This window comes from Meriones unguiculatus, chromosome 6, assembly GCF_030254825.1.
Source record: "Meriones unguiculatus strain TT.TT164.6M chromosome 6, Bangor_MerUng_6.1, whole genome shotgun sequence".
Lineage (NCBI taxonomy): Eukaryota > Metazoa > Chordata > Mammalia > Rodentia > Muridae > Meriones > Meriones unguiculatus.
Window position 1 is genome coordinate 128419211 of NC_083354.1, and position 12833 is coordinate 128432043.

The 12833-nt window shown below is 42.1% G+C and overlaps 1 protein-coding gene across 2 annotated transcripts in view; it reads right to left on the reverse strand.

The window, feature by feature from the left end:
* Necab1 (N-terminal EF-hand calcium binding protein 1) overlaps positions 1–8846 on the reverse strand; it is a 165212-nt gene extending 156366 nt beyond the window's left edge. Inside the window, exons 1-2 of one of the 2 annotated variants that reach the window (XM_060386022.1) lie at positions 8370–8846; positions 946–970 (exon numbers count right to left, since the gene is read on the reverse strand). In XM_060386022.1, coding sequence (XP_060242005.1) covers positions 946–970; positions 8370–8468 — 124 coding nt within the window. In that variant the 5' untranslated portion in view covers positions 8469–8846. The remainder of the gene's footprint in view (positions 1–945; positions 971–8369) is intronic. The other variant, XM_021652365.2, reaches the window with a different exon arrangement.
* Between the last annotated feature and the right edge of the window lie 3987 nt (positions 8847–12833).

A 12833-nucleotide genomic window follows, 5' to 3' on the forward strand; every position in this document is an offset into this window, starting at 1 on the left:
AATAAACTGTAATTAATATAAAAAATAAAAATTTAATTAAAAAAGAGAAAGGAGCACAGTGTCATAAAAGCTTTTTTGGATCTGGGTGCTTAAGGACAAACTAGATAACATGTTTTAATGGTCAGATCTGACTGCAATCTTTCCTTGAAGATAAGATTTTAAGAATGGGAAAGAAGCCTTTGTATCCCGAAACTGCCAAGCCACTCTTATGAGTAATACACCTGTATTGCAGTACTCAGGCAGAGCAACCTTAATAAGCCCTGGTTATATGGAATGAAACTTCTAGAAGAATCACAACCTTAATAAGCCCTGATTATATGGAATGAAACTTCTAGAAGAATCAAGGGGTAAAAAAATACTTATGAACTCATAATTGGATTTAGCTAAGCCACTTCTAAATTTTCAGGGTACATTTTTATTTTTGGTTTGCTGACGCTCACTCCTGTGTCTCTGTGGATAAGAGTTTCCCCTGCTTCAGGTAGAAGAGTAAGCCATCTGTTTCTGGACAGCCATGCCACAGTGCCTTGGAAACTCCTTAGGCCACTGTGAAACCGGTGAGCCTAGATGCTGGTACCAAACACATTTATATTCAAAAAGCTTTCTAGTTTAGAACCCTTAAGACTAAACACACAGCCCAATACAGTCCATGGATCAAAGCTGCTGTTGCTATGATTTTCTTTTCAAGCTTTAAAGGGAGAAGTCACGGGCCATGTACAACAGGACTTCTCACTTCAAAGGCATAAATTCCATCTTGCTGTCAAATCTGAACTCATTCGCCAACTACTCATGAATATCTGGAGACATATACTTGATGAAAATGATGACGATTGTTAAAATCATATTTTATACATCAATCTCCAGGACTCTGCACTTTACTTTCTTCTTTAAAATACAGTCTAAAATATAATGAATTAATAAATAGAAATTGTAGAATTTTGGTCTTACCATTTTTGTCTGCTCTCCTCAGTATCTGGAAAGAAAAGAAGAAAAGTGTTATCATATTTTTTTATGCTATGCAGGGGCCCAGGTCAGTGGTAAAGCACTTGCTTAGCCTCTGTGAAGCCCTAGGTTCAGGTCCCAGGATTGGCAGAAAAAAGGGGAGGGGGAATCTTGTATTCCTAAATATTGCAAAGAATGTTATATTTACACATAATTCACCTATCACCAAACAAATAAAACTCTAATGCCAGGTGAATGTTCTCCAACTGAGATTTTCCTTTTCTGAATATTTCCCCACCTGGAAACAACTCAAATGTCCATCAACAGATAAACTGATAAACAAGTTGTGTGATCAGTACAGTAAGGAGCTAGTGAGCAACTTAAAAAGAATCAGCTACCAAAAAAATATCTTACATGTAAAAATCTGGATGTATCTCAAAATGATTAGGCTGAGTAGGAAATCTAGACACAAAAATGCCTATGTACAAGTCCAGGTATATACAGTTTTTAAATGCACACGAATATTTAGTGACAGAGAGCAGATGTGTGTAACAGTGGTCAAGGCTGAGAGCCATGGATTATAAAACTGTATCAGAAAATGTTGAGGACAAGAAAGAAACTAAATTATCTCAAGTGTAATTGTTTCATTGTAGAGGGGAAGAGTACTCACAGATAAGCATTAGCTAGCATAACCAGGAATGTTAATCACCAGGAATGTCTCCTCAATGAAGAAAATGTAAACCTGTTTCACATGCAGAAGGCTGGGAGTGGATGTTGACAATAACCTGGTGACCTTTGCTATCCATAGAGCAAGGCCTCACCCAACCCCCCCCCCCCAAACACACACATTTATCCTAGACTCTTCTTCCCTAGACCTTTATCTTTGTTTCTCAGTCAACTGAGTCCATCCTTTGGGGATAGGTCACACATTCTTTATTGCCTGCTGACCTCTATGCCATCTCCCTCAGAGACCACACCAGATCCCAGGCTCTTAGGCTACAGGACCCATTTTCATGTTAGAGGTCACAAGCACTTTGCAAAAGAGTTTTGAGGTACTCATGACTTCAGCTTTATTGTGCATATGGTATTGGGAGAATTGTTTCCAGGAAATTTTTATCCAAAATTGTGCTGTACTTAAATGTGTCTAAAGCTGGCCTGGTATCAAAATCCCGAAGTTTGAATCAGTTTGGCTAAGTCATATTGTACCAAACTTCCATTTTTGCCTCTCTGCACAGTGTTTTGTTGCTAGCCATGAAAATTCCAGGGACCTCCACATTTCCTATGTTAAAACTAGAAAAGTTTATATTTTAAATGTAGGCACTCTAATGTACATTGTTATCTCAATGAAACAGGACATAAAGACAGAAGAGAGAAACAGTAAATGATTGGTAAATAGGAGCCCATATATCTTATTCTGGATCTTACTTGGACGGCCTGTGAGGTGTGTTGATATACGGCGATTCTTTGGCCATTTGGTAGTCATTACTCAGTAGTAACGTTTTCTATTTTTCTGCTACACTCATCTTTCCTCTACTCTAGCTGTCTGTGTTTAAGGGCTGGGTAGAGCATGCAGGCCTGACAGAATATCACATTTCTCTGACACTGACATCTGATGTGTCAGGAGCACCTTAGGGCCAGTAAATAACAGGCTTTGCTTGAACAGTTACAAGAAAGATAAACGATGCTACTTTGGATTTACACCTGGAAAGATACAAATACACAAGGCGCTGCCCTTGGACACTGTTATCATACATGCTGTGGCTGGACTGTGTTTTTTGTTTCTCCTGAAAACAGGTGTTGAAGCTCTCATTTCTTAGTACCTGTGCATGTGACCTTATTTGGAATTGGGTACTGTTTTGGTGCAGTCAGACAATGATGAGGTATGGGTCCTAATGTGATGACCTTCTAAAAAGACAAAAACTCAGAGACAACTCTCAGAGAGCTGAGTTGATACTTAGGAGAACCAAGGGTGCTCTGTGAGCCCCTAGCTAGTCACTAAGGAGATAGCCCTCAGCTGTTTATTACAAAGGCCAATATACTGTTACATATTTAAACCTTGGACCATTTTTTGGTTCTCTCTTTCTGTTAGGAGCCATCAAATTAACCCCATGTGATCTAGGTACTGGCAGAAATCCAACTGGATGCCATACACACCTGCAGAGAATGACGGTCCACTGTGTTGTAAATGCAAACTTTAATTATATGGAAAGAACCCTTGAGGAGCTTGTTTTTCCTGAGTAAGCTTTAATTTTAGCTAAATAACCAGCACAATTCTTATTTTTACATTGTCACTTCTTGGCGAACAGTTTAAAACACAGGCAATAATTTTTATTACTACTTTGCTTATGTTCTTCATTCTATCATAGGAAAAATATTCTCCTTTCATTCTTCTGGCTTCACCAACGTTAGGTATGGATAAATCTAATGTTCACTAAAATGTCTTCTATGATAAAATACCAAAATTATTTCTAACAAATATCATCCATGGAACTTTTCCAGCAACAGATGGGTGCCATTCTAACCATCAGACCTAATTTGGTCCTTCATTTCACAGAATGAATTTAATTATTACAAGAGGATGACTTTCAGCTGTAAGAGGCATGCTTAGAGCGGACTGAAACCACATTGTTTTGCCTGCTCGGTGTAGTTGCCAGTCGAGATTTTGAAGACCAGTTCTTCCACCAGACAATGCCTTCTTGTTTGCCAAAGTCGAAAAGCTGCAGCTGAGTCGGGGAGGCATGAATTACATCTCATCTCTTATCTTTGACTGATCTAAGGATTGACTTTTGAATTCTATGTGTCCTCAAGAATGTGAAATGACTAGACTAGAAGCAACCAGACATGAAGGGGTGGATCCAGGACTCCCATCATTTCATGGAATACAACCAGAGGCAGTACTCACATTCTCAGAGATGAAATTAAGACAGTGGCTCATGTTGTTAAACTCCTGTAATTAAATATGGGTAGAGCTGCCTCTCCTGCAAATTTTGCCTCTGAGCTCAAACTGTAATAAAAAAAAAAAAAGCACTGCGTATGAGAATTGAGTTCAGTATGCAGTGTTACCATGGTTGGCTAATCTTAACAGCTGCCATCACTAGAGGCATAGTAAATAAACTTAACAATGTCCAGGGAGGAAGCTCAACTATGAGGAGTACTGTGCTTTGCTGTAACTAACGTATTGTTGTAGAGACTCCTTTTATTCTTTGATACCAATAAGTGAAATTTCTTATTTCTCACATCAAGTTATAGAGGGCATCCATTAAGCATTATCTTAAAAGCGTGCAAAAGTCACCATTCACTGGACTAGCAAGTGCCTCAGAGCAGGTTAAGATGCAAGATAAAGTGCGCTGTCAGTCACTTGGAATCCGTGGAAACTGGGATGTTCGGCAGAAAATTAAAGCTCACATAGAGCATGAATTGACATACAGAAGAAATAATGAGGATGTGAGTCCTGGTGCACAGGCCTGGACACCGAATAGATAGCATGGAACCACAGCACTGGTCGCCCTCGAGCTGCAGTGAAGCTGGCAGTGGAAAACACGCGACTAAAATGCCATTAGTACATTCTACCCCATTCTTCTCAGTTTTGCCCAGGGTTAGCCCTGTGTGGAAAAACACGGCAAAAGCCATTACCGTTCTTTCACTTAACATTTTCTAAACTGGATAATCACATTCAAATAGTCCAGTGTGCATGTGCGACTGGCCAGGCAGGAGACGTGTCGCCATAGCAGAATTCAGTCATAGAATCATGGTGTCAGCTGCAATCCCGCATCCATGACATCTCACACAAACATGTACGTGCTGAGCCTTTGCATCAAACACCTTTAGAAGAAGCTATTACTCTTTTATTATTATTTTTTTTTACCAAGTTCTGACCATCCAGGCTACATGTCTTGCATGTTTAATACTTAGATGGGGAAAAAAAAAAAAAAACAAGTTATCAAACTGTAAAGGCATTGCTTTCTTTACTGACCTTCCAGCTTTAATTCCACCTTACCCGTAAAATGGAGAAGGCCCTGTTTCTTCTCACATCAAAGTAATGAGAGGCTGGAGACATGGTTCAGAGGTAGAATACCTACCTAGCATGCACAAGACCGTGGGTCAGATGTTCAACACTGAACAAAAGAAGAGTCAAAGGAAATCTATTTGCGGAGGACCACACCGTTGGATGAACAGAGATGCAAAAGAATTCCAGTTCTTTTGGAACTTCTCTTGCATCAGGAGCAGAGTTGAAGGCCCCTCTCCCCACTCCCCCCACTGTGCAGTCGCAGAGCAGATTAATTAAAAGACTATATGCACCAGGGACCTAGCATTTTAAATGTGACTTTATTCTCCATGATCCGGAATGACGCAGCTTGGAGAAGTATAGCACAGCAGTGAGAAAGGAAACCCATTGTCGCCTTCTGGTCTTCCTGTGTTGCTGTATATTGGAACCAGTTCTGGTCCTGTCTCATGACTAGCAGGTGTGCATTGTGTAAACATAACCAACAGCAGGATGCCAGCATATTTGGGTACCAGCCCGTGGGAGAGGTCTTCTAAGGCTCGTCCTCAGTAGGTATTCACAAACAGTTATGACAAAGCGAGATGCAATTATGCCCCTTCAGGGGAAACATAATATAGATCATATTTATGCAGTTCCTTTGTTAGCTTGTGAATTTAGCTATAACTATTTATGAATTTATGAACATGGAACACTGACATACTATAGTACTTCAAATGTACATTGCATGTGTCCTTTTTTTCCCTTGTTGTTTAGAATGTGACCCCATAATGACAACACAGCACCTGCTGAGTGTAAACAAGAAAAATGAAACGAAGGACAACAACGGTACAAAATGTTCACGGCCATGTCAACCGTTTATCTCTAGCTTTTAAACAGCTTGCCAGTTTAGCCATGTCACTCACAGTAGCCTCAGATGAGGTTGAAGTAATTCCTCTAAGAAGTCTAAAGACTGACTGCTTCAATGGTACTTGAATATAAATACTAGGATTCGGTTCTACCAAAATTTGGAAATTAGTCTGTGAGGTGCAAAAGTCCCCCAGTGGTTTCACGTCTTTTCTGATCTACAACAGGTAGCGGCTACCACCTGTTCCTATGATTTGAATAGAATTAAAAAGCGACCATTCTTAGCAGTGCTACTCGAATATACTAAATCTAATCAAATCAAGCAATGTATTTATGTTTCACAGTTTGTTTTTGCTAAAACCAACAAGATCCAGAAATGAATAATTCAGAGATCTCTAAATAACCGATCCTTTTTCATGTCACACAATTCACCAGAGTGTTAGATTTTTTTTCGCAAAATAACTCACAAATGTGTAAACAACATATTTTCTATCTGAGGAAAAGAATCCAACTGTAGTTAATCTTTTCTTTTTCTTTTTTTGAGACTACATTTCAAAGAAAAACAAGCATGTTAATCAGATTGGTTTTATTTTTGTTGTTGTTTCGTCTTGTTTTCAATTCTGGAAATAGACTTAAGAAGGAAGGTGAGGGAGCCCTGTTTATAGCTGAACGTTCTTTCAGGACTGGGACCTTGCACTGTTTACATAACTTGGGAACAACTGTGTACATATGATAAATGAGATTTAAAATTTTCCTTTTAGAAAACTGTGGTTGAACACTTGGGCTTAGAAGGGTGAGTCAGTCAGGATGGCTGACTCTGCTCTTCTAGCGTTTCAACTCATTCTTCACCACAGCATCACATGGACCTGTGATAAAGGTAAAACCACGGGTAGCCCTCAGCATCCTTGGAGGGCAGAGCGGAAATTAAGCGCAAAAGAATGGGGGTCACACTTGACATCAGAACGAACTTCTGGGCAGATTAGTTTTCTTCGTCATAATGGTCTGGATGAGCAAGGTCAGAATTTCCTCCTGACCCTTCCCACCTGTGCTGTCTTGTCTTTACATAACCCAGCCTGGTGCCTCTCTCAAGGATTATGTCCTGAATGGCAGAGCACAACGAAATAACACTGGCTAATTAAAGCATGCACTGAACCTATATAGAGATTAAAAAAAAAAAAAAAGCTATAACAATTTGGTGAGGCAAAAAGTGGAAATCAGAAACTTGTGTTTTTATGGGGAGAAAATGGCTGGCTCCCAAAGCCCAAATCTCATGTTGGAACTTCATGGTGATACAGGTTGAAGGCTTCCAAGAGGTGGGATTGAACTTTTGATTAAGTGTCTTATATGTTTTAATTATTGATATGAATTACTCTACTAATTTTAAAAAAGTCTAGATAATCCACTCAAGACAAAATGAGGACTCATTGCCGCTCTCCCCATTAGCTTCAAAATCTCTGACCATTATGATACTTGTATTTGATTTTCTCATATTTTTCATTTTTTGCAATCTAGTGTATTTGGCCTCTGGCCCACCTCCTACTCCCTTGGACTTTAATGAGAAATGATGGCTTAAAGAAGAGGGAGGGCAGGGCTCTTGGCTTGCTTTTCCCATTTTCCATCATGCCAAAGAAGCAGTGGCTAGAATTGCCTCCTCCCTCCCTCCCCCCCGCCAGCCACTACCTGCTGGAACCGAGTGAATTGGACAAGTGAGCAGCAGTGAGCTGAGAGTCGGAACCCAGAAGGCAAGCAACCCAGGGACTGAAAAGCTAGGGAGCCTAATAAGGCAACTGGGGTGGGAAACAGGGAATTGAAAGAGCAGAGGACAAAGCAAAGCAGAATCAGGACCAAATAAGATCCAAACCTGCTATAGAGCGAGAAATCACAGCATGAGGGTAGAAAAAAATAGCACAGAAAGAAAAGAATGGTCATGTTAGAGATGTGGAGGAAGGAAGCCAATTTCCAAGCAAGGAATGGGACCAAAGGGAAAGCAGTCAAAAGCTGGAAGAGAAGGTAATGATAGCAATTACAACTTAGGCACAGGGGAAGAGAATGATAGGGAAGGGAGGGGCACCAAGAGGAAAAGAGCATTCTCATAAAAGCGACCCTGAATACTGTTGTAAAATGAAAAGCAAATACGTTCAAAGAGATTGTTTTTGGTGGCAGCTGGGAGAGGCTGGAGGGGCATCCCAGTTTCCAAGGCTTCCATCAGCCCTCTCCAGCACAGGCAAGGGTGCCGGTGTCTGGCAGCAAATTGGGCTGCACGGAGGAGTCCGGAACCAAGTCCTATTCAGCCCAAAGGAGACTCCACTCCACCCCTGACAAAAGCCCAGGCTGATGGGAAGTCGAACTTTTTGGTCTCCTTAACGCTTGTAACCAAAGCTGCAGGTCTGGGACGGGGCTTTACAAGTTGGGTGGCAGTCCTTCCTCGGGCGTTTGCCTAGGATTCTCTGGGGGACAGCAGATAGGAGGTTGGGTGGAGGTCTGAGCGCAGAAACGCGAGCAGCCGGCAGCTGCCCCGACCCCTCCTCCTCTCTCAGCGGGGTGATGCCTAAGGCTCCCACCTAATTCTTTCGTCTCTACTTACGTCGAGGAAGATGGACATGCCCTTGGACAGCTGTAGGGCAGAGCTGAGCTCTTCCGAGGAGTTGTTGGAGGACGGCGAAGTCTCCCGGGAATCCTCCATCCTCCGAAGCCCCGACGCTGGCGGAGACGGACTGGGCGGGATGCAGCCGCTCTGACCTGCTGCTGTCTCCGCTGCTGCCTCCACGCGCCGCGCCGCCGGGCTCGGAGGAGAGTGGGTGTTTGCTCCTCCGCTGCGCGTGCCTCCCTCCGCTCAGCGCGGACTCTCCTCCCTCTCCCTCCTCTCGGCTTCAACACTAGCTCTCGCCGCCCCCTTCCCAGGCGGACTGCGCCTCACTGGGGGATCAGGCTCATCCTGCACTTAGCAACAAGCTCCCCTTGCCTGCGAGCATTCCCCGGCCATGGCACTCCCTTAGCTACATGCCAGGGGTAACCTCCCGGACCCTGCCCACCACAGGATAGCTTACAGGACAGGACAGACCGGCTTTTGTCCTGAACAGCCGAGGGGAATCTACGAGTAGAAAGAAGGAATTTGAGTTTTGTCTAGTTTTGTCTACTCCGTCCTTGGTGGAAGCACCACTCTGTGCCTGACACCACCCCCACTCCAACACATCACACCACACCACACACACACACACCACACCCGGTTGATTTATGGATTCCACCCGGGAAGTTCAGTTTGGAATTAAGACACTGAGTTTGGCGATCTGATCTTGTTGCGTTTTTAAATCTTGTGCTCTAGCAAATTGCTCAATCTTTAAACTTTAGTTTTACTGATTGGTAAAATGATCACCCAGATGGTACTTGGCTCATAGTTCTGATGCGTACACATGGGGTTCAGGGTGAGGCAAGCAAGGCGCATCACCGACAAACCTCCCCTTGCTCCGGGAACGATGGCCATGAGCCTTCTAACATACTGTATTCTTGTGTCTCCACCTGGCCCAGCTGGACCTTGCTCTGTTTCCAGTGTTTACAAAGAACGAGTTCGGCTGGTCACAACTCTGGCTGCATGTTGCAACCAACTCAGTGAATCGACTTCTAAATGTCTCAGCACATGAACTGTCATTCTCCTTCAGGTTCTTTTCGTTCCTGGGCCTCACAGGCTGTACCTCCCGAGGCAGGGTGCATTCAAGGCCTTACAGCCACAGCCTTGCAGCAGTGTCGTTTATCTGTTCCAGGAGTAAGGAACTTCCACAGGAGTTTGGTGATCTTGAGCCACCATACTCCGAGAAAGCCCAACATAAATGGAAAGGAATGTGTAAGTTGGTATTTGACTGAGAGGTGCAACCGAGCATGGCTTTGACATCGCCCCAGCCTTATTGTTGATAACAGGACTACAGTAAAGACTCTGCCAGATGGTTCCAGCTCCTTGAGACACCCTTAGCTGTATGAGTAGTTCCAGACCAAACCCCAGGCATCACAGATATCCCCAACAATCCAAGGAAGGCAAGTGCTGTTCCCTACAGAGCTTCAGAGCTCAATACAATTTTTATTGCATTTTCGCAAATAAGTTTTGGGTGTCAACTTGGAACAGGTTGTCTAAATAAATAAATAAATAAATAAAGTACCCCTCCCACAAAAGCAAAACAAACAAACAAACAAACAAAAAACCATTTATACTGTGTTTCACTTTCAGATTCATGTTCAGCTAGCATGTGGTTGTCCCTGGCCATGTTTTCCTTTTTCAGAACTTCTCAAGCAATCCTGATGAGCCCAAGAAGGAAAAGAGCTGCAGAAATTAGGCAGAGGCTAGTGAACCCAGACCTGGGAAGTCCAGGGATAGAACACGGAGCTTCATTAAGCTGAGGGTCACAAACATGACACTTGGTGGGGGAGGGGTATTGATTGGAGCTGTGCTGCCAGGACTATTAATCTTGCATCTTTGCATTTTTACACCTTATTAGCTGCAGGTTTTCTTATTTGAACAACTGGAATGGATTTCTTCTTTTGACAGTTGCTTATCAAAAAGAAATGAAAAATCGTTCAAAAAAAAAAAAGTCTAATCAACCCAACCAAAGCAATACTGATCACTCGAATCACGCGGAAGCGGGAGGGAGGCCGCTGCTGAATGCTACTGAGTTGTGAAAACATTCTAGATTTTCTCACTATTGACTGAGGAGTGTGACACTGTCAATAGGGCATCCTAACTCTGGGCTTTCTAGGTTGTATGGGTCTCTCTGCCCTCAACACATAATATGCGTATGCTAGTCCCATGAAAACAAGCATGGTGAAAAAGAAGGTTTTCTTTGCTTATAAAGGAAAAACAGGAGAGTAATCTGTCCCCGTTGTTGAGAACTAGAGAACTAGCTGTCAGGCTTCAGTCAAGCCATCCTTATTCCCGTAAGTACTTGTGGCTTTCCTTGTTTCTTCTAAGCAGCTATCAAGAAGGAGGCTATCAAGAAGGACCACAGACAGGATGGAGGGACACAGTTTAGTGAGCAAGAGCATGTACTGCTCTTGGAAGAGCCTGGCTTCAGTTCCCAGGACTCACCGGATGACTCATAACTGTCTATAGGTCCACGGACACACAGGAAGTACATGCATGCATCCAGACAAAATGCTCATGCAGATAAAATAAAGATAAATGAAAAGAATAACAAGCGTAGGGCTAGTGAGGTGGCTTAGCAAGTAACGGCACGTTCCATGAAATCCAGGCTGTGTTTAACCCCATAACTCATGTAAAGGTGGGAGGAAAGGATGGGCCTCACAATTTCCACCTACAGGGACTTGAAGGTACATGTGCCCACACATAAATGCCCCCCACCACACACACAATTAAAAAAAAAACAAATATAAATGATGAAATAATCTGCTGGTCATTATTTCTTTCCATGAGAATTATATTCTACTACAGCTGACTTGCTTTGTGACTGCTATAGTGGTTAAGGAGGCTCCACCAGGAACGGATGACAATTAGATTCTCATTCACAGCCAAATTCAATAGGCTTTACAAAGTGGTAACAAAACATATTTTTAGTTTTCTTTTTATCTAGACAGAGAGCATTTTGAAAACTGTTTTCACACATCGCTTTACTGAAACACAGATGCTGTACTGCTGTGCATAGTATCAGTTGCACACAGAAGACAGCTGACTGGAGGGAAAATGTATCTTCTTTCCAACTTATTTGTAGTGAAGGCATGGGAAGAAAGGAAGCAAAGGAGAAAGGAATGTAATTGTAGATTATAGCTCTCAGACTTGCTATAGACTGACACGAAGATATCTGGAGCATTTCAGCAGATGATGGCCATGTAGGAACGTATTGAATTTCAATCCATCTCTGTCTCGTGGAGGGACTATTATCAAAACCATTTCAGAGTGCCAGGGATCTATTTTATTTATACTTTAAGTCTAGGGAGCACTATCCTTCAGAGCAATGAGTCAGGATCCTTCCAGTCTGGTTAATGGGTGTTCTGTTGCTCTGGCAACCTTAGATCCAAACCACTTTTTATCTGGGGACCTGAACCCAGGGTGCATGTTCTGAAAACAGGCAGGACTCACATCTTCTGCACAGTGAAAGGTGATTCCACTCACAGAATTTAAAGCAGAGACTGAAATGTAGGCATAGCTGACAGGATACTTAAATCCATGAACAAAGAAAGTAAGAAGGGACAGTTGTCCATTGCAATGGATACACAGAAGTGAGTATGGAGTAGCCGAAGTGCTGGAAGAACCCTGCACACAGATCAATTGGTTTAAAGAAGGAATTTTGTGGATGAGATTTTCCCCCTGATTTCTTTCCTGGCAATTGAATTATTGGTATTTAGAAAAAAATTACTGATTTCACCGTGTTGATTTGGTATCCTGCTACTTAAGTTAAAGTGTTAGATCTAATAGTTTTATGGTAAAAGAATCAGGATCTTATGAATATTGGATCATGTCATCTAAAAATACAGATAATTTGACTTCTTCCTTTCCTGTTTGTACCTTATTGTTTCTTGTTCTTGCTTTATTGTACTTGCTAAGACTTCAAGCACTGTATTGAATAAGAATAGAGAGAATGGACATTCTTTTCTTGTTCCTAATTAGTGAAAATGTTTCAGGTTTTTTAGACAATTAGAATAATATTGTTTATAACTTGTCATACAAAGCTTTTCTCTGTATGACAAATATATTCTGTGTGCTCAAATATATTCTAGTTTTTTTCAGAGCTTTTATCATGAATGGTTGCCAAACTTTGGCTAAAATTGTTTCTACATCAGTTCAGATAATCATGGCATGCCTATCTCTGAGCCTATGTATATGCTGTATTTATTCACTTGCACATATTGAATCAAGCTTGTGTCATTCAGCTTAGCTGGATTCAGAAACTCCAGGTCCAGTGAGAGAATCTGTTTCAAACAAGACCAAGGCAGAAAGATTAAAGAAGAAAGACACCGAAAGTTAACCTCTGGCCTTTACACATACTTACACAAACACACGTACACCCCTACATGAACATTTGCATGTACTCAAAATGAATGACTATAA